General features: G+C 44.7%; 2 protein-coding genes and 1 long non-coding RNA gene across 31 annotated transcripts; all 3 read right to left on the reverse strand.

Annotated features, from left to right (window-relative positions):
- Positions 1-4896: 4896 nt before the first annotated feature.
- LOC120655560 lies at positions 4897-10002 on the reverse strand. Of its 8 annotated transcripts, XM_039933429.1 has the most exons (11): positions 9879-10002; positions 9229-9791; positions 9079-9142; positions 7920-8552; positions 7619-7759; positions 7202-7508; positions 6959-7078; positions 6217-6409; positions 5924-6134; positions 5698-5842; positions 4897-5616 (listed from the first exon to the last, which is right to left on the reverse strand). In XM_039933429.1, exons 3-9 carry the CDS (start codon positions 9124-9126, stop codon positions 6065-6067), a joined length of 1512 nt encoding a protein of 503 aa, XP_039789363.1. In that variant the 5' UTR covers positions 9127-9142; positions 9229-9791; positions 9879-10002; the 3' UTR covers positions 4897-5616; positions 5698-5842; positions 5924-6064. The 8 variants fall into 8 exon arrangements, with proteins under 8 accessions (XP_039789363.1, XP_039789362.1, XP_039789368.1 ...); XM_039933428.1 differs by having other exon boundaries at positions 4897-5842; XM_039933434.1 differs by adding an exon at positions 6518-6587 and having other exon boundaries at positions 4897-5842; positions 5924-6409.
- A 375-nt stretch (positions 10003-10377) lies between these two features.
- LOC120655561 lies at positions 10378-26554 on the reverse strand. Of its 18 annotated transcripts, none has more exons than XM_039933451.1 (13): positions 15033-15156; positions 14909-14958; positions 13665-14291; positions 13450-13593; positions 12753-13096; positions 12567-12632; positions 12293-12442; positions 12157-12207; positions 11979-12072; positions 11586-11769; positions 11360-11485; positions 10882-11258; positions 10378-10800 (listed from the first exon to the last, which is right to left on the reverse strand). In XM_039933451.1, exons 7-12 carry the CDS (start codon positions 12405-12407, stop codon positions 10941-10943), a joined length of 888 nt encoding a protein of 295 aa, XP_039789385.1. In that variant the 5' UTR covers positions 12408-12442; positions 12567-12632; positions 12753-13096; positions 13450-13593; positions 13665-14291; positions 14909-14958; positions 15033-15156; the 3' UTR covers positions 10378-10800; positions 10882-10940. The 18 variants fall into 18 exon arrangements, with proteins under 18 accessions (XP_039789385.1, XP_039789382.1, XP_039789381.1 ...); XM_039933448.1 differs by having other exon boundaries at positions 14779-14958; XM_039933447.1 differs by having other exon boundaries at positions 13665-14958.
- On the reverse strand, positions 18398-21636 carry LOC120655564. Of its 5 annotated transcripts, none has more exons than XR_005667576.1 (4): positions 20924-21636; positions 20580-20588; positions 20112-20442; positions 18398-18737 (listed from the first exon to the last, which is right to left on the reverse strand). It is a non-coding gene; the product is annotated as an uncharacterized LOC120655564 (long non-coding RNA). The 5 variants fall into 5 exon arrangements; XR_005667580.1 differs by having other exon boundaries at positions 20359-20442; positions 20539-20588; XR_005667578.1 differs by having other exon boundaries at positions 20359-20442; positions 20924-21635.
- Positions 26555-26887: the final 333 nt, after the last annotated feature.

Below are 26887 nucleotides of genomic sequence, written 5' to 3' on the forward strand. Positions count from 1 at the left end.
GATGGGGATCTTTACACCATCCCCTCCACCCCGCCCCCAGCCTCCTGTCATCTCGCTGATGCCTCCGCCTTGCTGTGGCATTCACGTCTTGGTCATCCTGCGCCTGCCGCCATAGCTTCACTTAATAAGTTATCAGCTATTTCATGTAAACATACCATACGTGGTCTCTGTCATGCTTGCCAGCTTGGCAAACACTTTCGGTTGCCATTTACTAGTTCATCATCTAGCACTTCAGCTCCCTTTGAACTCGTTCATTGTGATGTTTGGACATCACCAGTGCTCAGTATTTCTGGTTTTAAATATTATCTTGTGATAGTCAATGATTTCAGTCACTATTGTTGGGCGTTTTCTCTTAGGCAGAAATCAGAGGTTCATAATCATATTGTCAATTTTGTTGCTTACGCTCACACTCAATTCAGCTTGCCTATTCGCTGCTTTCAGGCAGATAACGGCACCGAGTTCGTCAACAACGCCACTGCTACGTTCCTCGCTGCACGTGGCGTTCTTCTTCGCACCTCGTGCCCTTACACCTCCGCTCAGAATGGCAAGGCTGAACGGATATTGCGCACCTTGAACAATACCATCCGCACCCTACTAATCCATGCCTCCCACCTACTGGGCGGAAGCTTTGGCCACCGCTGTAGTTTTGCTCAATCGGCGCCCCTCCACGTCCATCAACAATGACATTCCCTATCATCGGCTATATCACAAGATGTCAGATTACTCCATACTTCAGGTCTTTCGCTGTCTATGCTATCCTAACCTTAGTGCCACGACATCTCACAAATTGGCTCGTCGCTCATCAGCCTGCGTCTTCATCGGTTATCCTTCCTCCCAGAAGGGCTATCGCTGCCTGGATCTCTCCACTCATAGAGTGATCATATCTCGACACGTTGTGTTTGATGAAGCTAACTTTCCATTCGCGGTTACCAAGCCGCCACCGGAATCACTTGACTTCCTTGTGCAGGGTCGTCCTCCCACGCCAGCTCCGTCCTCGGACGTTGAGTGAACGTGGTCCTCCATCGATCAGTCGGACCTGGCCGACCGGGACCCTGCCATTATTTGGCATGGCCCCGTCCGCCACGCCCCACTGGCGCCCGCCGGCCATTCACCGGTACCTGCAGAGCCTGCACAGACCTTTGCCCCGGCCGGCTCTCCAGCCGACCACCAGCCGGCCGCTGCGGCCGTACAGCAGCCGCCTGCCAGTGCTCACCGGCCTCTCCGCGTCTACGTCCGGCAACTACGACCTCCGGAGCACGTCCAGGGCCCTGTGCGGCCGACTCCTCTTCAGCACAGGGTGGCGCCGGCTCCTTCTCCGATACCTTGCGCCCACCCCTCCCTTGGGCCGACGCGGGCTCAGACGGGCTCCCTTCCACCGCCACCGGACCGCCTCACGCTCTCCGCGACTCACGCCTCACCACTCCCGACCAACTATCGCAGCGCCCTCGCCGACCCCAATTGGCGCGCTGCGATGGTTGACGAGTACAGGGCACTCATCGACAACGGCACCTGGAGGCTTGTCCCTCGCCCGCCTCATGCCAATATCGTCTCCGGCAAGTGGATCTTCAAGCACAAGTACCACTCCGACGGCTCCCTCACTCGCCATAAGGCCCGGTGGGTCGTCCGCGGGTTCTCACAGCAGCATGGACTCGACTACGACGAGACTTTCAGTCCGGTTGTCAAACCGGCCACGATTCGGGTCATCCTCAGCCTCGCCGTATCCCGCTCTTGGCCGATCCATCAGCTCGACGTGAAGAATGCCTTCCTTCATGGTCATTTGGAGGAGACAGTCTACTGCCAGCAGCCGCCTGGATTTGTTGATCCGACTGCCCCAGATCACGTCTGTCTCCTGCAAAAGTCATTATACTGACTCAAGCAGGCTCCTCGGGCTTGGTACCAGCGCTTCGCCAGTTACATCAGCACCTTGGGTTTCGCTGCTTCGGTCTCGGACACCTCTCTTTGTTTACAAAGAGGGCAGTCATATTGCTTACTTGCTGCTCTACGTCGATGACTCATCTTGCGCTGCTCAAGCGGATCTTGCGCTATGTGAAGGGCACACTGTCTACTGGTCTTCACATTGGCACTAGACCAGTGGATCGCCTCACAGCCTACTCTGATGTGGATTGGGCCGGCTGTCCTGATTTCCGACGGTCTACTTCCGGCTACTGTGTCTTCCTCGGTGACAATTTGGTGTCTTGGTCTTCCAAACGCCAAACCACAGTCTCCCGCTCGAGTGCAGAGGCTGAGTATCGAGCAGTCGCACATGTTGTGGCTGAGTCTTGTTGGCTTCGTCAGCTTCTTCAGGAGCTTCATATGCCCTTGTCTTCGGCGACTCTGGTCTACTGTGATAACGTCAGTGCTGTATATATGACGGCTAACCCTGTTCATCATCGTCGCACGAAGCATATAGAGATTGACATCCACTTTGTCCGCGATAAGGTGTCTTTGGGACAGGTTCGAGTGCTTCATGTTCCATCCTCTCATCAGTTCGCGGATATCATGACCAAAGGCTTACCTGTACAGTTATTTACTGATTTTCGGTCCAGTCTTTGCGTTCGGGATTCTCCCACTTCGACTGCGGGAGGGTATTAGAGATATGTATAGTTGACTTACCTTGTACTCTAAGTCTTGTAGACTCTTACTTGTACATCAAGCCGTCTCGGCTATATATATGAAAGGTCACCCCCCAATCAGGGTGTGTGGTGTTTCTCCAATCTCTATCTCTCTACAGAAATGTAGAGTAAGAGGAAGTAGATCCCATAGTATTAAGAAGGTACTGAAATGTGGAAGAACTTACTACAAACACAGTACTCAAAGCCAATTTAGAACGTTGAAAAGAAAAATGGTACACACCAGAAGCTCTATGGTTGGCACAAATGTGTACCACGTGTCAGGTGAGCTGGCACTATTGATTCCCTGAGTATTTACAAGAGAATAAAAGGTATCTTAATTTAAAGGTGCAAGACCGGGAAGAAGCCTACACAAAGAGAGAAACCCAAGATTCCTCACTTTAGGCATGATATCCAAGGTTCAAATTACATTTTTCTTGGTTGTGTTAGGTTATCATGGCATATGCAAAACAGACGAATGACTGTAATAACTGATAGTGGTAACCTAGTATCAGAAGATCAAGTCATTAATAATTACCATTGTACAAACCGAAAAAAAAAACGATTTCTTGGAACTCAAATCTCCTGATATGTTGATGGTCATGATAAGCTAAATACCATGTTCTGATCTCCTGATATTTTTTTTCTCTATTAATTGGGTAGCCATTTCCTCCATGTTGGCAATGCATCACAAGTACTAACTTCAAACTGTTTGCTGTACTTTGGGAAACATGAACATTTGTGATCGGATTACAGTGTTTAGGTTTCGTGTCCGCCACTGAACTTTATTTTCTAAACCAACTGTCCGTCCATCATGCCCTGCCATTTTTTGCTGATTGGCTCCTAACTTCATATAATTTCATTGAGATCCGATGATGTCCACGAGAGCCCAATTAATTGTAGGGTCGTTGTAGAACACAAAATCACACGATGGAGCCCTCATTAGGTTTGGACTGACAGCCCAGTTGGTCATGGTGTTAGCTGTCATTCGGCGCTAATGTAATCCTATAAATCCCCAGTGAATGGGGCAGGTCGTATGTGTCTGTCCCCGTTGTATGGCTTATATTGGCCTAACTCTCCTTATCTTAATGCAATGATATGCAACTCTCCTGCATATTCGAGAATTTACTCAAACATTCCATTGTCTGACAAAAGCAATTACTTTGTCGCAATTTTTTTGAAACATAAGAGACCAAATTTCAGTTTCACAACATAGTTCAGACTGCACGTTGCAGGCAAAATTACGCAGCAAAACATGAGGCGAAAACGACGAGACAATAAACAGGAAACCTCACCTGCGCCGCCCCCAGTCGCAAGAGCGACTGGCAGCCGCCGCGCGGCGCTGCGCGTGAAGCGGCAGGCAAATTGGCCTGCGGAAGGCACCTGCACGCCGCCGAGTGGAAGGTGGCGCGTGCAGGCCCGACGGCAGGAGCCGGCGGTGTCCCTCGCGAAAGCCGGGGACGTCCGCGCGGAAGAAACGACTGACGCCATGCTCATCCTACGGCGGCGCTGCCCGCCCGGCGTTCCGAGACTGGACCGGAGTTTGGAGGTGGCTTGGTAGCAAAAATAGTCTTTTTAATGCTGTCAGCACAAGAAAGTTCAGAAGCACCCATATAAGAACTCCCACTGCATGATAATATAGTCTTCTCTGGCTCAAGAGGAGGAGCAAATCGTCGTCGTAAGACCTCCTTCATCTCATACCAAGATGTGCAATAGTCATCACCATGTTCCCGCTGCAATCCCCACAACCAGAAAAACACAGAAGGAGATAAGCCTCGTTTTGCCAAATTTGCCAGCTGGTTTAATGGAACGTCACCTGTGATATAAAAATTTATAATAGCATCCTCCCACTTATAGTATTCTAATGAAGAAGCTGCTTCATATAGCATCGGCACAAACTCAAGGTATGCGTCAACATAGTCGTAATTATCCATCACCAAAAATTAGCAAAAGTACCGTGAGCAACCCGGAATCTGATACCAAATGATAAGGACACGCCTGCACTGTCCAAAGATTTGCCCAATCTTTCACGGTACTTACAAATAGTTTCATTGAGTATTTCTTTTTTTTAGAGATATGGCTGGCACAAGATCCTATTCACGCTCAACCAGTAGCAAACTCACGTTTAAAAATCAACCAGCGAACTTTGCTCTCTCGGCAAATAAATTGATGTTAATTATCTCACCAACCAATCAGGGATCAATCGGTATATAATTAAAATAACAAGCAGCAGCCAATGTCTTTCACGATAGAATAATTATCAGATCCAAAATTGAGACAACTTATATGAACCGATTCAAACCAGATAGTAGAAAATAATGTTTCGATTTGATCCAGCACCACAAGCAGTAACAGCAGAGAAGAGATCGGCTTACAGTCAATGCAAACCAATGATAATTCTTCCACCCGTGGCCACGACGAGCCACGATCAGAAGATGGGGATCCACCGAAGAATCCGGAGCAGCGCACCCAAGAAACAATCCTGATCACGCTCCCAATCACGATCCAGAAGAATCGGCAAGGTAGATGAGATCGGACCGCGTCTCGTTGTTCGTAGGAGAAACCCTAAACGAGAGACACAAATAAAATCCAATCTAATCTCCCTACATGCCTACCCTGGGAATTTTATCAATGTGCACGCAGGCACCCTGGACTCCACGGCCCATTAACAGGCTCGGCTAAAACAAGTGCACGCAGGCACCACACCAGGACTCTAAAACCACTCGACCATGCCTAACTCACGTGTAGAAGTATCTCAAACCTAAGTACGTGACAGAATAACATTAAAATAATTGTAACATGCAACTAGTAATCTAATAATATAAAAATGTGGCCAAATGCAAATCACGCATCTCTCGGCATCATGCTTGTAGCTGCTTGTATATATGGAAATTACCACTTTTCCCCAAGTATTTCTCCAAGTATTTCTCCAAGGCAATAGAAATTCAAGTGACGTCAACATGCATGGAGCCGATGTATATATATTTCCTTGGCTTCCTTTTCTCTTCTATTTGACGCAATACAGAACCTCTGAAAATGATATTGGATGAAATAATTGAATCATTTTTCACATCCAAAGAGTAGCTACCTGAATTATTTTGTCCAGCCATGGGCTCATCAGGCGTCGAGTCAAATAGAACTTCTTTGTCATTAGAAGGCCCTTTGTGATACAGGTCAGCAGAGGCTTCCCCCAGAGTTGGGGTACAGTCGAATATTGGACCTTGAGTAGTATTCTGGATGTGGTCAAATTAAATAAACATTAATGATGGCCTCATCTACAAGTATGACTTAACAAATATGAAGACAAAAAATACCTGTGGATGCAATTGGTCAAATGATCCTCCATCAGGATTCTGTCCATCTTGAAAGACCAATGAGAGTCATCATCAAGGCCGACCTCCCTGTATATATGTGCGCATGCACGGTCCATCTCTTCGTTAACAATGTTGTCCCCATCAAACAATGCCGCAGAGGTTGGTGTCTGCGGCAATGCCTGGGAATTGTTGAGATTGAGGAACCGCGAAGCTGAAAATTGAAAGAAGCGTGGATTAGGCAGCAAGATGGAATGTGGTAACCATATAACCTATTGGAAATACAATATATGTACTAATGTGATCCATTAGTGTCGTTTGAGAGCTCTGCAAGGGTCTCCTGGGCTTTGGCATCGTCTGTCATGTCCGTGATTGGTGCTGGTGAGAAACTTTGCATCATGTTTGCATTTGCATCCTCTTCCATCTGTGCAAATGTATTGTTTAACTTCTCAACCTGCGTGTCCGTAAGCATTTCATCATCTGGAAAATCTGGGTACAAGTACAACACGAAACCAACAAATATCATCCACAACACAAATGACGACAAGTAAACTCCAACTTTATAACATCAACCATATAGTCTGAACTATAACCTACTCATCTCTACGATCGCATTTCATCAAGTTTATACGAGCAATGTACCACCCCTATAATCACAAAGTCCATTCTGCGTAGTAAATAGTCAACATTATATGAAGAAAAACACAACAACCACTTCAAATTATCAAGAAACCAGGTAGTGAGATGAAATTACGCTTTTGTCAGACCACAATCCCAGAGCATATCACCTAATTACTAGTATATATGATCAGACAACTAAGCTTCATGACCAGGCAACAAGTAAATATGCTAAAAGAACCAGATACCATTGTATGTATAAGATATCTATGATAAAATCACAAGGCCTTGTAATATATGATAAGCTATGTATATCATATGAAGTAATGTACATTATAGCAATGATATGTCTGCTGTAAAGTTAAATGACTTGGTATATAGGGACCATGGATGGGACAGTAGGAAGCAAATGAGGCTAACCAAAATCTTCATTTTCACATGAAGGGTTGACAGATTGAGATACTATCGGCTCAAAAAAGTCTGTGCTTTGGCTAGGCTGGCCATCATGGATCGGCTGGGGGTTCGAATCTGGAACACCACCTGATATAAAAAATGATAGAACAAGATTAAGTTTGGAAAAAAATAACACTAAGATCATTAAATTACATCCAAATAATTAATGCGGCACCGCATTAACCAAACCAAAGTTAGCAGATACAATACCTTGTGATGATTGTCCAGCATTGAGGTCTGGATTGGCGCGGTCCTGGGTCGGAGCGCGCAGCAGCTCGTCAATCATTGACGCAACATTGTTTGCCAACTGATACTGTTTGCGCAGAAGGTCTCGCCGAGTTTCGTCCAACGAGGATGCTAGTCTAGCAATCTCATGGTCGTTGTGAGATAAGATGTTCCTCACCCGATCAGCAATGTGATCAGGTAAGGATTCTATCTTATAGTCCAATAAACCACGCAGACGAGGGATGTAAATTGAAGGACCCTGTGCATAACAGGTTTCTGTCCGGTTGCGGAACTGTAATGGAGGATTGAGTATTTCAATATTTTAGTTTGATGCGACAATTTAATGCGATCATATATATCACAGTTTGGTATACAATGAAGGATCATTAGGTATACACTTACATCACAATTTCCCCAAGACCCATCCTTGTGGTCAGCTTTCAACAACTTTAGGATACGAGCGCTATCAAAGTACTTGATGCGCGGACAATCAGTCTTGGTAGTGGGTGCTGCCTTGTCGTATAGATGATCAAGGTAGTATATCTACAGAAGGAGAGCAAAACATTTTGAATAACTCTGTACCTGTTTGCAAGATGAACCAACCAGTTTGTACGATCAAACTACAAGAATGCATTGCTAGAAGACCAGGTTACTTTAAGACAGTACAAGTTCATGTGAGATGTGTTCCTTTAACCAAACTTACCAGGATCACAAGACAGCAACCATAAACAGTTATAGTGACCTGGTTCTTGTCTCTAGAATGCCACTTTCTGACTGCATTACACAAATCGTTGTAGATAAGCTGGCACCAATCAAAATCACCAAACTGTTCTATCTGACGAGTCCAATATATATGGTCATTGGTGATATCAAAGCTTCCTTTGCAAAACAACAGACGATTAAAAACAATCAGAAAGAAATATCTCATGCTGACTGAATCTGCACCGCCTTTCTCAATGTGTTGCTTCATCTTGTCAACACCAAAAGAACGGGGCCCAAGTCCAAGCCTACTCTTGAAAGCAGCCGCTTCGGCTACTGCTTCTGCCCAATCAAATTTTTCAGGCAGGCCACCAGCGTTGGGAAGCCCAAGAATCTGGTGGATAACATCCTTGGTTATCTCCAAATTCTTTCCAGGACCAGCCCGGATGATCATATCCATCGGATTGGTATTTTCAAGAAGCCAATCCAACAAACCCCGCGTCTCCAAGTTTACAACTGTAATGTCCAAAAGAGGACCAAAACTCTTTCTGCATACGTAATCACGCTGATCTGGTGTTAGAGCAGCAATAACCTCTACCACATCTTTTGGACAGCAGCGTACATTCAACTTCTGAATCTGCATAAGTGGTGATGAAGTTTTGTGAATTGTGATATAAACAGACACTGTTATTGCATATAAACAGACCGCATTCTACGCTGCATAGATATATGATAAAATGCATCATACATTTACCAATCATAGACATATAGTAGAGGCATATAAGCTTCAGCGATATTGCATATGAACCATGTTATTGGAAGAAGACTACCATTTAGGTTCCAGGTCCAGATGTGAAATGCATATATACTTTTATGATATAGCATATAAACATATGTACAGATGCAAACATCCTAAATCAATAAAGATATGTTGAACCAGGCTAGACACCAAAAAAAAATCAAAGACCAGATGTATATAAGCTTTGAAGCCAAATCATATAAACCGTCAACACATCGTACATACTGACACGGAGAATAAAAACTAATGTAATATAGCATAATATGGCATATAAAACAAGCATATACAACTGCCAAAACACCCTTTTTACATAAAAGAAAAAGGAATGGATTTCAACTAACAAACCTAAACCAGTAAACTTGACCTGGCGTTGAGGTCGAACAGCACGAACGGCGGGTGAATGGGGTTTCATCTAATTCTATTCTTTCCTGCATTTCGTTAAAATGGTTTGTCACTGCAAAAGCAATACGGTGAATCGGAAAAATCTATGAACAGGAAAGCAGGCTTGTACTACCTGAAATCTGACCTTTCTTGGACCCGGCTTCCGAGTTCCCATGCTTGGCCCTGCAGCTGGAGCATTTGGCACATGCGAACCAACTTGACCCCCACGAACTCCGGCACGGGATGTGCGCTTCGAGCACGAGGATGGGGCCTGATCGGCGCGCCTCTTCTTTGCCGTCGCCATGAAATCGTCCGAAGATGTTGGCGATGGTACGGCCGTCGGTGCATCTTTCTGCGAACCCCCACCGGCCGACCTCTTTTTCCCGGCCAGCAGGTCCGCGATGGTTGGCTGAATCACCGGCTTGTTTGGTGCAATCTTGTTCCTCGAGTATGTACAGGAGCTTGATTTTGAATCGCCGACTGCACCCAAATCTGGAATCCGTCGGTGCTCCGCATCCGGAGCCCCGATGGAATCGTCCGTGGGAATGCGCACCTTCTCGGAACCATGGAAGGTCCCCGAATCACCAGGGGCGTCAGCGGCGGCAGCACAGGTCGCACCAGCACGAACAGCGTCGGGGACGCCGGGCGAATCAAAGGAGCTTCCCTGAGGACCACCGCCGGAATCCCCTTCCATGGCTGCTTCAAGAAAAGACCAACATTCAGGATTTTTTGCTAAGAATGCATTAATCGGAAGGAATGCGCCTATGTACAAAGATATGTTACCTAATCTCGCCACGACAGACGAACTAAACACGACCAGCGCCGGAGTAGATGAACAATGCCGACGGAGAGAGCTCACCAGTGCGGGGGATGTTACTGTGAGGGATTGGGGGGGAAGGGGTGGGGTGGGGGTGGGGGTAAAAGGTTGGAACTGCACATATAAAAAATTGTAAGCGCCGATAAATTTGGACCCGCGCCCAACTCATAAAACCATGACACGTTTGGTCGAGGAATACAACCATCAACGCTGCATCATATATTGTTATGGCTGCCCGTTTAAGATGCGGTCAATAGTACCTAACAAAATCGCCGGTCATATAACCCTTGTATTTATAACGTACAAACATTACACATTACAGTATATAAGAATATATGTGCTGCACAAGGTGGCGCGTCGTGGGTCGCATGCATAAAAGTACAAGTTTGTATGGTCACAGATTTTAATGCTAAGACTTGGAGAAATTTATGATAACAAAAATAGTTTGTATGCGCAAGCTAGCGGTTTCAATAATAACTGCTCAGTTGTCTATGACCAAACTCCAAATAGACTCAATCAAAACTTCCAAATTATACAGTGATACATGAGACTGAACTAGATGTATCTAATGTGATAGAATGCATCTTGTATGCTCTAAGCACAAATTTCCGCCGTTAAAGTACAATTGTTAGTGTACAAACCATAAATACTGGTCAACATAAACATGTCGAACAGGCTATTATTCAGCAGCTGGAGTACAGAACCACGCATAAAAAAATTCAAGTTTTTGTAGCACTCTGGTCTTGGTAATACCAACAGCATTGCCAAAACAAATCATGACGGCATCGCCCGACACCTAGTGACCTCTTCTGGGAGTTCAGGTACTTCATTGAGGTCATGGAAAATCAAGTATTCAGCAATTTCCGCCCGCAGATCAGGGCTCCTTTCCTGGATGCAAATTACATTAATCACCACTTCGCAAATGGTACAAGTAAAAACTAAAATCAGCATTTGCATAAAAGGGATTACCCGGTCTATGACACATTCAACTATGCCACGTTTCGCATCGAATGACTGCATATATTTAATCAAAAAAACCCACAGTCGTTGGACCCGTACTTCATACGGGGAGCTTCATGCTCAAATTTGAATTCCCAGTTCCCAAACTTAGGGAACCCAGAATTTGGTCGGACCCTCTGGAGAGCTGAGGTGAGGCGGTTCATCATGAGCTTGTTGAACCTGACTGACTTCCCCCTGATAGTTACAGCTTGCTGGTGGAAGTCCTGCCATCTTGTGAAATTCGTCTCATTACCGTAAGGGTTCGAATCAATGATGTGGATACACTTCATGATTCTGTTCACGACATACAGGACCCAGTGGTTGTGTTGAAGCATTGGAACAAGGATCTATACAAAAATACCTCCAACATCAACCGAAATGTTCTAAAACAAAAAAAAAGTAACTGTGTATAAAAAGGACATAGAACAGCAACTGAGCATGGACGTACCATTTGTGTGTTCTTCATGGCCTCACTACATGGAAGCATTCTGTCTAGTGATTTCTCAATCCTGTGCGACGTGAAATCAGCATCTGGGTCGTCCTTGAGGTGAAGATGTTCTGCATTGAGAGCTCTCTGCATGCCAGCGTGAATACTCATAACAATTTAGTATGACTGGGAAAAAAATTAAGAAAAACATGTGTGACCATATAAATGGAAAAGAAAGAACACAAACCATGGTGAACATGTCAACAATCACACGGGTGACGTGCGACAATGATCGTTTGGTCCTGTCATCGTACTTGATGCATTCAATCGCAAACTGGACAAACATATCCTCGAGGTCTTTCCCAACACTGAACGACCTCACGATATCCTTCCCATTTGCTACTCCACTTCCAAAAATCATAAGGAGGACACTGCACATTTAATACAAAAAAATTAATAGAATTCAACATATAACGCAACGCATCAACTGTGAATGGTCATATAAACTACACGAATTATAATTGAGTAATGATGTTTGTAAGACAAAATTATCTCAACATATCATCCAATAAACATGATAACTGCTCTGAGTGGTAATTGTTACAAACAAACTATGCAAAGAAAGGAAGTGAATGCCTGCCTCATAAAGGGTGAGTCAGCTACAAGCAAGAGGGCACGAAGGCGTCTACTTGGCAGCAGGTCCTCTAAGTTTGACGTGTTGGGCTCCTTGTCAACTGCGTGCATAAAAATTACACGAACATTAATGTTACCATGTGTCATGGAATGCACATCAACCATATCATATGAGTACAACTAACCCTGTCCAAGGGAATGGTCCCGCCCGTTTGTTTCAGAGCTACCACCATCCCCTGCAAAGATGAATAGGGGTCAGGCATAAAATTATCACGTGTCGTATCAAAAAAAACATGGAGGTGGCATATAGTCGCAACTAACTCTGCATGCCATTGGGGGTTTGAACGTCATCACGTTGTACCCTTCCCACCTGATCTCCAGGCAGATGATCTGTACGCACACCTTGCTGACTGTCAGAAAACTGTTGGCCGGCCATTCCGAGAGTCAGCTGCAGCGAAACGAAACTGGGAGCTGGTACGCAAACAAATGTTTAGCACATGTCATAAAAAAAAATATAAGTAATCCATAATAGCATTTTGAAGACCCCAACCATATGGCACTATGAGATAGTGAACAAATAATATGTGCCTCATACCTTACCCACCACTCTCATTGCCACCCTCCACAGAACCTGACCTTGCATCCACTGACCCATACGCACCTGATGAATAAAGAGAGTTATCAGAAATTTATAAATATGAATCTCCTTTCCATGCACCCAACAATAGCATACAGTGAGATGTTTTATGACCTCACAGTCATTTCTGATTGCTGCGCATACCTTCATTATACTGACTACGTCTGCTGCCGTCCTGATCTGGATCTTCAGAAGCGTGCTTCCCCCGAGAACGCACACGGAGGAGCTCCTCAATCATATCAACAAAACTTCCTTTAATTTCTAACTGTCGCTCAACAATGGCACGGTGCGCCGCTGCAATTCTATCAGACTGGGCCTGAATGTCAAGGTCATACTCCCTGATTAGGCCTAACAAATTCTTCCGGTCCGGGACAGGTAGCGCGGAAAATCTTGGCTGCCAATAGATCGGACAGCCGTGGAACGTAGAATGAACCACCAGTTGAGCCAGGTCCAGCAACTAAATAGCATGTATCAGAGGGGCTCCGCAACTGCAGATGAAAATAAAAAATTGATTTGATGAAAGCATCAGTGAGTGTTAGCAGAATGACATTATATATATGTAGTTTCTATTGTAAACTCTGCAATTTCTATATTTGAAGACAATGTTTGTGATAAAAAAACACTACTCAAATGTCTAATGAGGCTGTCAGTTTGTATGATCAAACTACGAGTTCGAATATTAAATGTACCCGTTTCATGGCACTATTAATTAATATGACCCTAGCACTTTCCATGCTCCCAATTGCCCTTTCTATGGTGATGCACATAACTATGATCCGTTCACAGTATTAGATGCTGAGATCCTTATGTTCCTATGCTTATTGCAAAATAGTTCGCTCACATCGAGACGGCCATATTCGCCAGTACGAACTCGATCAGCCACGGACACCTCCTGAATCCTCTCCTTTGTCCAGTACTTGATACGGGGAGTGCTGAACCTCTCAGGGAGGCACACCACGTGGTTCAAGTTGTCAAGATACTATAGCTGCACAATAAGCTGAATCATCTAAATGCAATAATACATATGAAACTGAAATTTCTGATTAGGGTACTTACAAGAAAAACAATGCTACATCCATACATTGTTGCAGTTTGATTGTCTTTCTTCCTTTTTTGCCACTTTTCGACACTGTGGCAGAGGTCCGTGTAGATGAGTTGACACCAATCAATCTTAGGCATCTGAACCACCCAATGAGCAAGCATAACATCATCGTTGCTGATATCCCAGCTACCATGAGGAAACAGAAGGCTATGGAAAATGACTATGAAATAGCACATCATGGTTGCATCATCATCACGCCCCGATTTGAGGCGGTCCTGCATCATTTCCACATTGAATGCTCGGCTCTCCAAATTCATAACTTCTCTGAACTTCAAAACCTGCTTGGATTTTTCACTGGCAAAAACAGTTGGAGGTGTGGATCCGGCACTAGGGAGGCCTAGCACAAGCCGGACCACATCTTTGGAGAATTTGAGCTCTTTCCCTCTCCCAGCCCGTAGGGTCATCGACTCGAGGTCGATGTGGTCCAGTAACCAACAAAGTAAGATCCGGCCCTCAACACCATCAAGTTGCATGGACAATATATTCTTGAAACCTTTCTTCATAACGTATTGCCTCTGGTTTTTTTTCAGCGTCTGGTTCGTTTCTAGCACCTCCTTAGGACAACAGCGTACATTTGCTTTCTGCCAGATAATGTAGGGACCATCATGGCCAATTTTAGTAATAATTCTATCATTGAAAGAACCTTGTATTTTTTAATAAAAAACCTTTTATATATTTTAATAACAGATGTCTTTGACCTAAACCCTCAAATAGTATATAGTGAAACGAGCAGTTTATATTACAAAACTACGAGTTTATATATGCTACTGATTCTATAGCAAATCCCGTGATTCAATGATATAGGGTTTCCATGTGGGTTCCTATGGCAACCCTCAACAACCCCTTAATGAAACTATGAGGCTCTATATTAAATTAACATATTTCATTCTACCAGGATATATGTTTGACATTATATTTTACCCAAAAACAAATTATTAGCAAACTACCAATTCCTATAACCCTAAATTTCAGGTTTGTACTACCAAAATCTCTCAACCTATGATCACCCAACCATTTTAAATAATAAAAATAACACTCCCTGTGCAACCCATTTGCTCTGCTAATAACCTTTGTATGCTCCTGGCCATATGTTCCTATACTCGCCAGTATAATTTGCTAATATCCGTATGATATATGCTTGTCACATAGATGAAAACTCACAGTCATTTTAACACTCTTCTCCTCCCCCTTATTTGACCTTGACGGGGCCTTCTCAGCTCGACCCCGCTGCCCTGCTCCCTGCCGCAACTGCAAAAAAAATACAATCGATGCTTATCAATTACAAACTTGTGATACAAAACTATACCAAATGTCATATATACCTCACTTTTCCCCGCTCGCCGACATTTATTGGCGGCAGGAACCCGAGAACCTTGTTCAGCACCTCCAAACCGCGGAGAGGAGCGCGTCCTCATCCCGGTGGGTGTTCCGGCCGCATGAGATGCTCCGGATTCACGCAGAACTTTCTTCTTCTTCGTCCTTGGTTCCACAAATCTGTCGTCGTCGGATCCTCGACCTCCGTTCTCCGTCCCTCGAGTTCGCGCATTAGTGGCAGCTTCCTCCGCCGCTAATGCTTTTCGCTTCCGAGCCAAAGCTTCTAAGAAGTTGGCAGTCCTCCGGAACTCCCCCGTCTTTCTACTCTTTTGGGGTTCACGCCCGGGTTGGCAGTCCACAGTCGAAATCAAGGGAGATTGGTCGCCGGGCACCGCGGATGATATCGGGAGTTCGGATGAATCTGGAGGGGGGGCCATGGTTGAACGCTCGAGAGAACTTAGTGCGTCGCACCCGTCGCCATTGCCAGAACCCGATGCGGCATCCATCATTCCTGCACCAAAAATAAACATACTGCTCAAATAAACGGCGACATCACTACGGGGGGTAGAACACGCGGGGCAGTGGGGTAAAAAGATGAATATCAAAAGGACAAACCTGATTCCCCCGATAGGCGAATACGTTCACTCCGGCGCTGCGTCCACCAATACGCTCAGCGCCGACGAGGGACCAGCGGGTGAGTGAAAACTAATGCGCGCTGTTGCGGCAGGTGTCGGGGATAGGACTACGGTGAGGCAGCGGCAAATCACTTCTCTCCGCGGGATTTCACTACTTGCGTAATGAGGGGGCGAGAAAGACGACGGTGTTCCGAGGGGAATGCAAATGGTTCAGTCCTATTGTGGTTGGGGGCGAAAAAAATGGTGGATATAAACCTCCGTGTGTTACCGCACGGCATTTGAAAAAAGTGTCTGCCCGGACACGATAGACGAAACCGCGACACATGGTCCGGCTGAAACAGATGGCCCGCGTGCCTTAATAACGTCGAAGAAAAAAACCCAACTAAATTATAAGTCATATAAACTAGTTAAACCAAGTATATAAACCCCAAACCCCAAACCCCAAACCCTAAACCCTAAACCCTAAGTCATATAAACTAGTTTAACCAAGTATATAAACCTTAAACCCCAAATCCCAAATCCTAAACCCTAAACCCCAAACCCTAAACTCTAAACCCCTAAACCCTAAACCCGAAACCCTAAACCGTTAACAGTAAACCCTATCCTTCAAGGGTTGCTGAATTTAAATATATCCCCATATAAACTTTGTCTAAAATCATATAAAACTCCTTGACATGCATGTATAAAGGCTGCTGCCTGCTGCTCATTCAACTCAAAGACGTACGGCCATTGCAAAAATAAGAAATACATGCCGCTTTGTGCGGTCATATACCTGTACATGCAGAAACTAGCACAACCCTAATCAATTAGCGTTCAAAGATAGAAACACCAGTTCCTATTCAATTTCGAAAATATAGACATATAAACTTCGCCTACAATCATATAAAACTGTTCACATGCATAGATACATACTGTTGACTGCGTCTCATATATCTCATTGAATACTGGCAAATACAAAACTGAGCGATAGGTGCCGCTTTGTCCTGTCATATAAACCTCTAATGCAACCATGCCAATTCAAAAAAATATTTAATATAACACGGACCAGTACTGAAGTCCACGGTGGCCGCGGCGGGAGGGGTATCGACGTCACGGAGAATTCCCTGGAGGAGATGGTAAGCTTGGGGATGCCAGCGCGCAGGTTGAGGTAGGAGTGCGGACGGTGCGTGACGGGGGTCCATGCCATGCTGAGGAGTTTCGTGCGGAGATACGTGTTCCGTCCTCCACGTTGGTGAAGCGGCCGCGCTTGATGTTCAGGCGGAGGTATGTGCTCCCGCGGAGACGGCAGCTCATACTGTCCTTAGACCATATAAACCTCAACGCCGATTGCACTAGAGCGACAGGAGGCCCGGTTCGCCGGAGACGGGGGGAGGGGGAGGGGGGCGGCGGGGGGGGGGGGGGGGGGCGGCGGGGGGGGGGAGCTGGCTGGGTTGTACACTTGTACCAGCTCATGCTGCTGCTTTTGCCACGCGCGTGCTAGCACCACCCGGACCCCGCGCATGCTATTTGAATTTTGTATCGGCGGCGCTGCGCACGCTGCTGCATGCTGCTGTGCATGCGTTTAAATTTTCTTCCCATGATTTTTTTTAACATGAGATCCATTTAAAATATTTTTTCAAATAAAACTAAACATATGAACTGGAAGTTTGATCATATATTGTGCGATTTCGGTAATAGACACCTAAGCATATATAGAAACTGCTGGTTTGATCATATAAACTAGTACTTTGATTACAGTAAATCCTAAAACCTAAACCCTAATACTTTGATTACAGTACTTAGATCATAGAAACTAGTACTTTGATCATAAAAAGTAGTACTTTGACTACATATATAGAAACTGCTGGTTTAATCATGATACTGGTAGATTGATTGAAAAAAATAGTGGTCTGATCAAATAAACTGCTACTTACATCATATAATCTATGAAACCTTAGTTCGTTACAATTTGAAATTTGAATCCACCTGTCCTAGAAATTTACATATCCAACCATAGAAATAAGTGTATGAATCAAAAGAAAACATGAAAAATTATACAAAAAGACTACTGGTTAGTTACAAGAAAATCTCATGACTGTTTTCCAGAAATTAGTGGTTAGTTACAAGAAAATCAGACAGCCAGACAAAAAAGCATGTCGTCTGCATCCACATGCACAGTGGGGAGCGACGCGGACGACGGATCATCGCGGTCAGCTTCCTCTGCTCCGGTGCATGGACAGCGACGGCGCCGGATTCACATGCAGCAGCAGCCTGTGAAGAAATGCAGATAAGTAGGGAACTACAACTTGGCTGGGGCTCCATGGGGAGCCCTAGGCTCCGAATAGTGTGTGTATATTATATATATATAGGGTTAATCCCTACCCTGAGTATGGAATAACTATTACATACCCGAGCACACCCACCCCATCGCGTCGCTCGAGCCAACCATCCGATCTCGGCTCCGCGCGCCGCTGGAACGCAACCACCCGGTCCTTCTCCCGTGGTCCTGCTCCGGTTTTTCTCGGGCCGGATGCAGACGTGCTGTTGTCCGGTGGTTTAAACATTAGAGGTCACGCCGATGCGGTTTTTCAAGTGACTGTGCATTCTTACAACACGGGTTCCAATGTTTTATTAAAGTTAGGCATATGTGTTTTCTCTTAATTTGGATGTATCCTGTTTGTATATGCAATGGAAATTTTCCAAGGAAATTCATATACATTGGTGAATGTCGAAAATATAGTTTTGCAATCCCGAGAACATGGCTGGAAAGAATTGTTTTGTGCCGGTATGCAGAAGCACAATCTTTTGGAATAAATTAATTAATCTTTACAACAAGAAAAGAAAGGTAAAACGTAAAGTGTGAAGTTGATCACAAAAACTCATAATTTCACACCTAGTTTTCTAGTTGTTCCGGTCATAGAATCCCACCCTTACAATGACACAAAGCATAATCACATCCAAGGAGTATTTATATGATGAACAGCAGTGCCTCCAACAAATACAGTGTTCAGAAACACAAGCTTGGCCCTCTGATCCAGCAAGGCCGAATCCATGGTTCTCAGTTAGCCGGTCTGCTTTCCTCCTTACATATACTCCCAACTGAAATACAGCAGGACATGTGCAAGTAAATGAGAACAAGAAGGAACAGTATTAAAGAAAAACAAAACTCTTTGATAATAGCTTCTATGAATCCAAGTTCATAGACATGCAAGATCAAGAAGATGCAAAATTAGACAAGGCAAGAAGTGACTGACACTCGCGTGAACCTGGTCAGGGAAGAAACAGTAGCACTCAAAATTTCGAAGGTGCACATATAAAAACTGAACCAAAAATTCAAAATTTTCATGGCATCAGCATTCAGTTGTGAGAATGCACAATGTCGTCCATAGAGTAGTACACACATAGTTATAGCACAATAACAAGAAAAAAATGTGATAGCACCATTTGTATTGGCTTTAATATCACATCAATAGCTCTGCATATAAAGGTTATGATGTTGTCCAGATAGCAACCAATTCTAATCAAATGATACGAGGAACCCAAAATTCTGGGTTGACTGTGTAGAATTCTAAGCAAGAGCAGATGCAACACGCTACGCCAGGAATCTGGCACAATTTCTGGTAAGTTATTTTTCCACAATAAACAAAATAATAGGCTACAGTGAATTAAATGGAAATCTTGGCTCCTCGGTGAGAAAGTTTCATGAGGATTTTGCATAGTGATAAAAGTAAAGGCATGATTCGCAAACCAATTTAGGTGCCATAGAAAGTCCATGGGCAGCAGTACAGCCATCCACACCAACTACCTAGGGCAGTAGCCATCACCATATACTAACCCTTAATAGCTTGGTATTATGAAGAAATTTACTAGCGGCAAAGGATTGAACATACTAAGTAGATACCTATGATACACCTTTCTTTTAGATTACAGTATACCTTTTCTAACATATTTGATAGTTAAAATAAAACAACATGCAAAAAAACTACAAATTACATGGTATGAACAAGGCAGAAACCTGAGCTCTAGTTAGTACAACAGAAGACACTATCAATATACTCTGATACAATCTGACAGAACCCTGATTGAAGTCCACCCTAACATTTTGCAATGTAGACTCTATCAGTTAGTACTGCATACCCTTGTCTAAAAGGACTGATCTCGCTTGTGGTAATGATATAACTCTAAAATGCATATTAAGCTGGGAATAAATTGTTGCTGTGTATATATATCAACCAGAATACCCAAATCAACAAATGATAATAGAATTTGTACAGAAATTTAAACATGTGCATATGCAGTATTACTTAGTGTATTATTAGTTGATCAAATAAAACCATCTCAATTCAAATCCTATTACAGAAAAATGGGTGGATTATGATATATCAGTAAATTTTCTAACAAAGGAAATGCACGCTCTTATATTGAACTGAACCTCACGGTCCTGAACATTCAGATGATCATATGGTAAATTACCAAAGCATTCATGTAAATCAATTGTCATCTCCTGTCACTGATCTGCATGCACCACATCAGCTCTATTTTAACACTGAAGTTGATCTGATGCTCCTCCTAGTCCTACAAGGCATAGTCGGACGAGGTGCCAACAATCTCGACAACATCATAGGATTGACCTGATGAACTGGCAATGCCTCCATTAGCTGCAGAGTTTAACAGTGCAAACTGCTTGTGCCCAGATTTTAATTATTTTTCCTTTCGTCACCTGGCAGAACGTTGAACACCAAAGATCGGAGTAATCAGAGGTCCAAGGATGAAACGAAGACAGCGCTTCTGTGCTTGGTTCTTCCTATAGGGAAAGAAGAAAGAGCATAAAGTGGGGCTTGTCAGCATAAGGTTGCCCATGCATGTACTGTAATGTCTAAACAAAATACATGATAAATACTTCTGCAGTGATGTTGCTGTAAGCATAGTCACACGACCCACCTCAATGGCCTGAGTTTAGCAGATTTTTCAGCTCATCAGCAAATCACCCAATAGCAAAATTTGTATTGTTTTTGAAAAGTAGAAGAGACATGCTATTAGAATATGTAATTTGTAGGCATAAAGATACTATGACGGTACTACAAGAAAAAATTCTGAAGATCGAAATTGAACATGGCAAAATCAGTCGTTGAGGGATCAAATGGGGAACATGGAAAAGAATCACGCTACTACGAGAAAGCAACAATCTAGGGCCAACACTGCTCTAATACATTCACATATCATTGGTACTAACGCAGGGGATCAATCAAAATCAACAGATCGTACGGGAGAAGAATAGAGGGCACCTTGTGCTTGGGGGTGAATTAGAGCTCACTAATCTGAAGAAATCCATGGTGCAGGGGAGGGAGAGGAAGCTGCCTCTACCAATGAAGAATGCCGCAAATGCCCATCAGATAATCTGCAAACTTGAAGAAAACAGGATTATATGCCTAAGCGTGCATATAACTGAAAGCTGAATCTGTAAGATAAATTTTGGATTGAGCATTAGTGCAAGATAAATCGCTATCAAACTGAAATATATAAGCTACAGCAACTATTTATTCAATGATTCAGTTTGATTTTTCAGCCTGCAAATAAAGGGCTTCAACATCGTGGTTACTTGGACAGGATAAGTCATTCATCCTGTCCCATTCCTTGCTGTTGCCTATTAGCTTATTTGCAGTTATCTATGACTATGGAGTTTAGTTCAAGCAGCAGTTTATGAAAAAGCCAGCGCTGCGAACATATGGCCAGCGACAGGCAACAAATGCCATTATCGGTATTTACCATCATATGCTTAAAAAATTCTAGCGATTCTGCGTATTGTAATTATATAGTTCATGAACTATAATTTCAACCAGCAGTTCCAACGAGAGAAAAAAACTCTAGATCAGAATTCAGGTCACATGATGCAGACAAGGACAAATTACATCAGAATTGAGGAAAAATACCAAGGGCAGCATATGTTCAATCTATCCATTCATACAACTGTGCAGGAGATGGAAGCGCCGTATCTGCAACTACTAATACACCGGGAGGGAGGCACAGGACATGTTCTTACCGTGGGAGTGCTGGTGCGACGCTATCGAGCTGACACACTTCCTCTCATTGAAGGTGCGGTGCAGGCAGGTCAGTAATGGCTCCTCTCATCGCAGCAGATGGAAGAAAGGAGGGGGCGGCACCGGACGTGAGGAACCCTGACGGAAGGAGGATCTGGTCAGCGGGTCAGAGGAGGATCTCCTTGGGGTGACGGCGACGGGAGGATGGGCTCGCGGAACGGGGTCTGGATGAGGGACACCGTCGGAGGAGGGGTGTGGCATCGACCCCTTCCCCACGCCGCCGTGGCCACCTCTGCCGGCGGGGGAGGAGGAGGGGGCGGGGAGACTACGGGCGCCTGGTCATCCCACGCGTCCGCGGCGGCGGCGGCGACGGTGCAAGATACGACTGCCAGGGTGGTGCGGACGGGAGCTGGGCGGTTGTGCGTGGCTCCGGCTCCTGCTGCTGCTTCCTCCCACCAATTGGATGTCTCCCGACACGACGCCGACATCGGTAGCGCCGGCGGTGGGGCCGCCGCTGCCGGCGGGGGAGGAGGCGGGGAGGCTGCGGGCGCCTCGCCGTCTCGCGCGTCCGCGGCCGCAGGGGAGTGCAGACGCGAGCTGGGCAGTTTTTTTTTTATGAGGGGAGCTGGGCAGTTGGGCGTGGGGACAGAGGTGGAGATGGTGGGGGACGTCGCGAACCGGATGGAAAAACTGGAAGCGGCGATCGGGGACAAGCCGGATCGGGTGCCCGGGCTCACTCGGGTATGGAATGGCTTATTCCATACCTAGGGTACTCAATAGACCTACTATATATATATATATATTGTTTTGCTATAATGTATCGGGGTGTATTCTGTATAGAGAATGCACCCACCCTGATTATAACTGATTCTTATCATATTGAAACTAGATCGACTCTAGATGTAATTTTTTCGTGTCGGGTTGTAACTGGATCTGGTCTATATACAATTGGTTAGTATCCAGTTGCAACGGGTCAGATCTGTTGTAATTAGTTTTGTCAAGTTACAATTAGTATAGTGTTATAGTTTCAATTGGTCTAGTCTTGTGGTTGCAATTGGTTTACACGCAGTCAGTGCCTAGTTGGGTCTGATACAATTGGTCCCCATCCAATTGCAACTAGTCTATCTAGTTGCAATTGGTGCAGCCGCGTAATTCTAACTGCAGATGTCTATGCATTTGTTGTACAAAATACGTTTCCGTCGAGTTGCAACTAGTATGGTGGCACAGTTGCAATTGGTCAGCAATTGGTTGAAACTGCAGAGTCTGTGCATTTGCTGTACAGAATGCACCTTGTTACATTTTAATCTCGTCGTGTGTGTGTATGTGTATATGTATATATATGTATATATATATATATGACAGGACTAATCTTTACCCTGAGTATAGAATAGTTATTCAGCCTCCTGTACGCGCTGTCGGACCGCACCTGCGCTCCCTCCCGCGCAGTCGTTCCGTTTTTCTGGCGCGGAGGATGTGGCCCACCCGGCCCACCAACTAGTCATGATGCACGCCGCACGCGGCAGCACACCAATGACCACACGCTCCCTTAACTGCCGCTGTTTTTATTTTCTCGTAGGACTGGGCGCTCAACGCTTGCAGGTGAGTCCAGATATTAGTATCTAATTTATGCGCACGTGGCCACGTGCCGTAAGGAAAAAAGAAATATCAATGAATATACCCAGAGGATTGGAAAACAAATATGTTTTGCAGTTGCCAGACACAAAAATTCTGTTATTTACAATAAATATATAGTTATCATCAAAATTACATCCTGTTAATCTCCCAATCTCATGTACTAAAATATGTCGATGCAAAACCTCATTACCTTGCAAACACCACACATTTTTTCTGAGCCGGTTCATAAATATCATAAACGCAGAAGATGGGTGTCATATTTCTATTATCTGCCACTCATAACTTACATTTTCGTAAGAACCTATACACAAAAGCTCTAACTATGCAATCCTCACATGAAACTCGGAATCTATCTACTGTACAATAGATGCTCCAGCAAAAAATCCATCAACTGATGACCAAGGGGAACTATCCCTGAACACCTAATGGTGATGATGGGCCCCAATCAAAGATGACATGGTCAATGGAGATCACTGTGGCCATCTCAGATCCTGAAAATAAAGGGGGGGTGGACGCTTGAATATGCTGCCATCATTTTTATAGGTTGACTTCCTGAAAAAATCATTTGAATGAACATTTTTAAGAAAATCACTAGCTTCCATCAGAATGGGCTCCGCAGGAAAGTAGCAGGACCGGCTCCTTCATCGCTGTAGAGACAGTAACACCCAACGTTAGGGATCAAACATGAAGCCAATGGGGCATACCATAAGCATTTCAGATAGAACAAACCACAATGTATAGAGGGGCCAATGCTTCAGAACATCTGCAATAATTAAGAAAGTATACTGATCCAAATATATTAACTCCTATCAGGCAATCAAACTAATCCAAGTCTTCACGTAACACCAAAATTGGATTGGTAAATCAGATCAGCATCATTCGGGTGAGTGCATATCTTGCAGTAACAACTAAGAAGCATACACTATTTGAACATTTACATCTCTGAACAAAAACAAGATGCATATCTGAATTCTGAACAGGAGCTCATCTAGTGATACACAAATAAAAGTCACCAAACACTGGTACAGTTAGCAAAGCAATGGGGTTGACAATCTAATCCAACCTTAATTGTGTGACTTGAACTAGTAATCAGTTAGGAAGGTATAATTCCCACAAGAGAACAGTTCAGCAGAAAACATTTGATGCAAAAAGTACAATTCGCAGCAGGCATACTACAATCTGTATAAGAGCTAAGAATTATTAGTATATGCAGGTTAAAGACAGCTTATACACACTACATAAGAGCAAAACTATTATCAAGTAACAATAGGTTGGAATTGTATTGCAACAACCTCATAGACATGATATAGTCAGGTGCACGAACTGGCTGCAGACTTATGAATTTGTCAATAAATTATTCAGTCCAAATCAGCAGGAATTGACAAGATACTATGATGTCCACATTCAAAGACAGGCATCGCAGCAATATATAAATGGTCTTGCAGCAAGTAAAGTGGCATGCATAATTGTATACTGAAATTTCAGAATACATAAGCATGCATATGGATAGTTGTTCAATAATATTGTGCACCGTTGGAATATATCATTTATTTTCCATGTCACAAATAATGACTCCTGTGAATGTAAAAACCTCTATTTAATCTAGCAAACAAATGTAGAACTAATTTAGGAGAACCTTCTTGAACCTAATATGAATCCGTACCAATTTAATGTACTTCAGAATTTATAGAATGCATATAAGCCAAGATTAACTATTAGAACTAATATGATCAGTTGACTAAAGTATGGACTCAGGTTCAAAGAGCCGAGCTTGTGCTATCATAGTAGGCAGAACAGAGTTCAGCGAAATGTCACCTTCAATGACCAACAGCATGACCTGATCATACATATTCATATGCTAAAACACACTTGCACCTGGTTGTTCAGTTGATTGCGTGTTGCACAGGCCTAATTAAGTTACAAATTTATTTTATTAATCAGCACAAACTATTTTTGCCTAAGGAGGAGCTTGCAGAAGGTTTGCTCACATTGAGCTTACAATTCCACGCTCATGGTTGTTTTCAGAGGTTTCCAGACCATGAGATGACTCATACAAAAAAATGATGATGGTTGGAGGGATCCTGCATACCTTGTGTCTATTGATGCAGGATCGACGGGATCCCCCATGGATGGGACACCATTGATCAAAATGGATTGCAATGCGGTTGCTCAATCGTCTATACAATGTACTTGGTCTCAATTGCAGCATCACCTATCCGTTTATTTGAAAAACAGAGAACGAAAAATAGTTTTTTCAAATAAAACTCCATGGCGATAGAAAGCATGACCCAAACTCAGATGGGACACATACGAGATCAGAAACAGGCAAACTATCATCTAAATTCATATGATAGGCGCATGAATTGAGGAACCCATCCACCACAGTAGCAGCCCTACCAGATCCGGGGTCAAGGTATGGATCAGGAGTTAGCCACGAGCCCACGATTCCACTTTCTGGAACTCCCCCTGCCTGGAACAAAAGAAAAACAAAATCACACAGCGACATAAACCTCTGAAAGAAATTCGAATCAAACAAAATTCTAAACTCGTTCTATGGGCGCTGCGCTTGCTTCTCCAGGCCAACCGTGCCCAGATCTGGCACCGCGAGATGAGGCAGCCTGCATGCATGTCTGGTCTCGGAATGCAATGAGACCGAGCAGATCTATTGCAAGGTGGGTTCGTGAGGGAAATAGGAGGGGAGGGGAATGGTAGGGGGAGAAGGCAGAACCTGGGGGCTTTAGACAGGCAGCTGTCGCCATCTGCGGGGGGAGTCACACCGGAGATGGGTGAGGCGCACAGGAGCAATCGGAGATGGAGGGTCAGGTGACACTGTGGTTGGTCGAGTACTGGAGCCAGCCGCCGCGACCGCTGGCAGCTGCCCGCCCGGTGGCCGCATGCCGCGCCATCGTCGTGCCTGCCGCCCGCCACTGCTCCGCCCGCCGCCGTGTCCCCCTGTGCCGCCGCGGATGAAGGAGAGGGAGGGCCCACCGCCGCTGCTGCTCCTCGCGGTGGGAGGCGGGAGGAGGTGGTGAGCGCGCAGATCGGGGAGGCGTGCGGGTCGCGGATGCCGAGAAGCACCGGGATGAAGGAGCTGGGGCGCGTGTGGAGGCTGAAGGAGCGGCGCCGGGGCGAGGGTCGCCGACGGGATTGGGGGCGCTGGGCGAGGGTCGCCACGGGGCAGTTGCTGCGGGGCGGGAGCGGGGAGGGCGAGCTGGGTGTCGTGGGTGGGTTGGGGTGTGGGGGCAGGGGGTCGAGTCAAAACCGGAAAAGCGGGGGCGCGCGCGCGGACCGATGCCGGAGGAAAACCGGCTGCACACGAGGCTCGGGTGTACCTTATCCAATAGACCTACTATATATATAGGATGAGTTTTATCTACACTCGTTTGTAGCTACTTTCATCATCAGTATGCCACCATGCGTATGTCCACATACCTATTTATCACTTTGAGTAAGTTCATATACTAATTCTAAGATATTTCAAAAGGATATATACAAAAAATTTCAAAAGCATCCCTATTTTTAAATATATTATGATTATACCTTAGTATTACTATATAAATTTAGTATGTCTACATA

The sequence above is a fragment of the Panicum virgatum genome, chromosome 1N (assembly GCF_016808335.1).
Source record: "Panicum virgatum strain AP13 chromosome 1N, P.virgatum_v5, whole genome shotgun sequence".
Lineage (NCBI taxonomy): Eukaryota > Viridiplantae > Streptophyta > Magnoliopsida > Poales > Poaceae > Panicum > Panicum virgatum.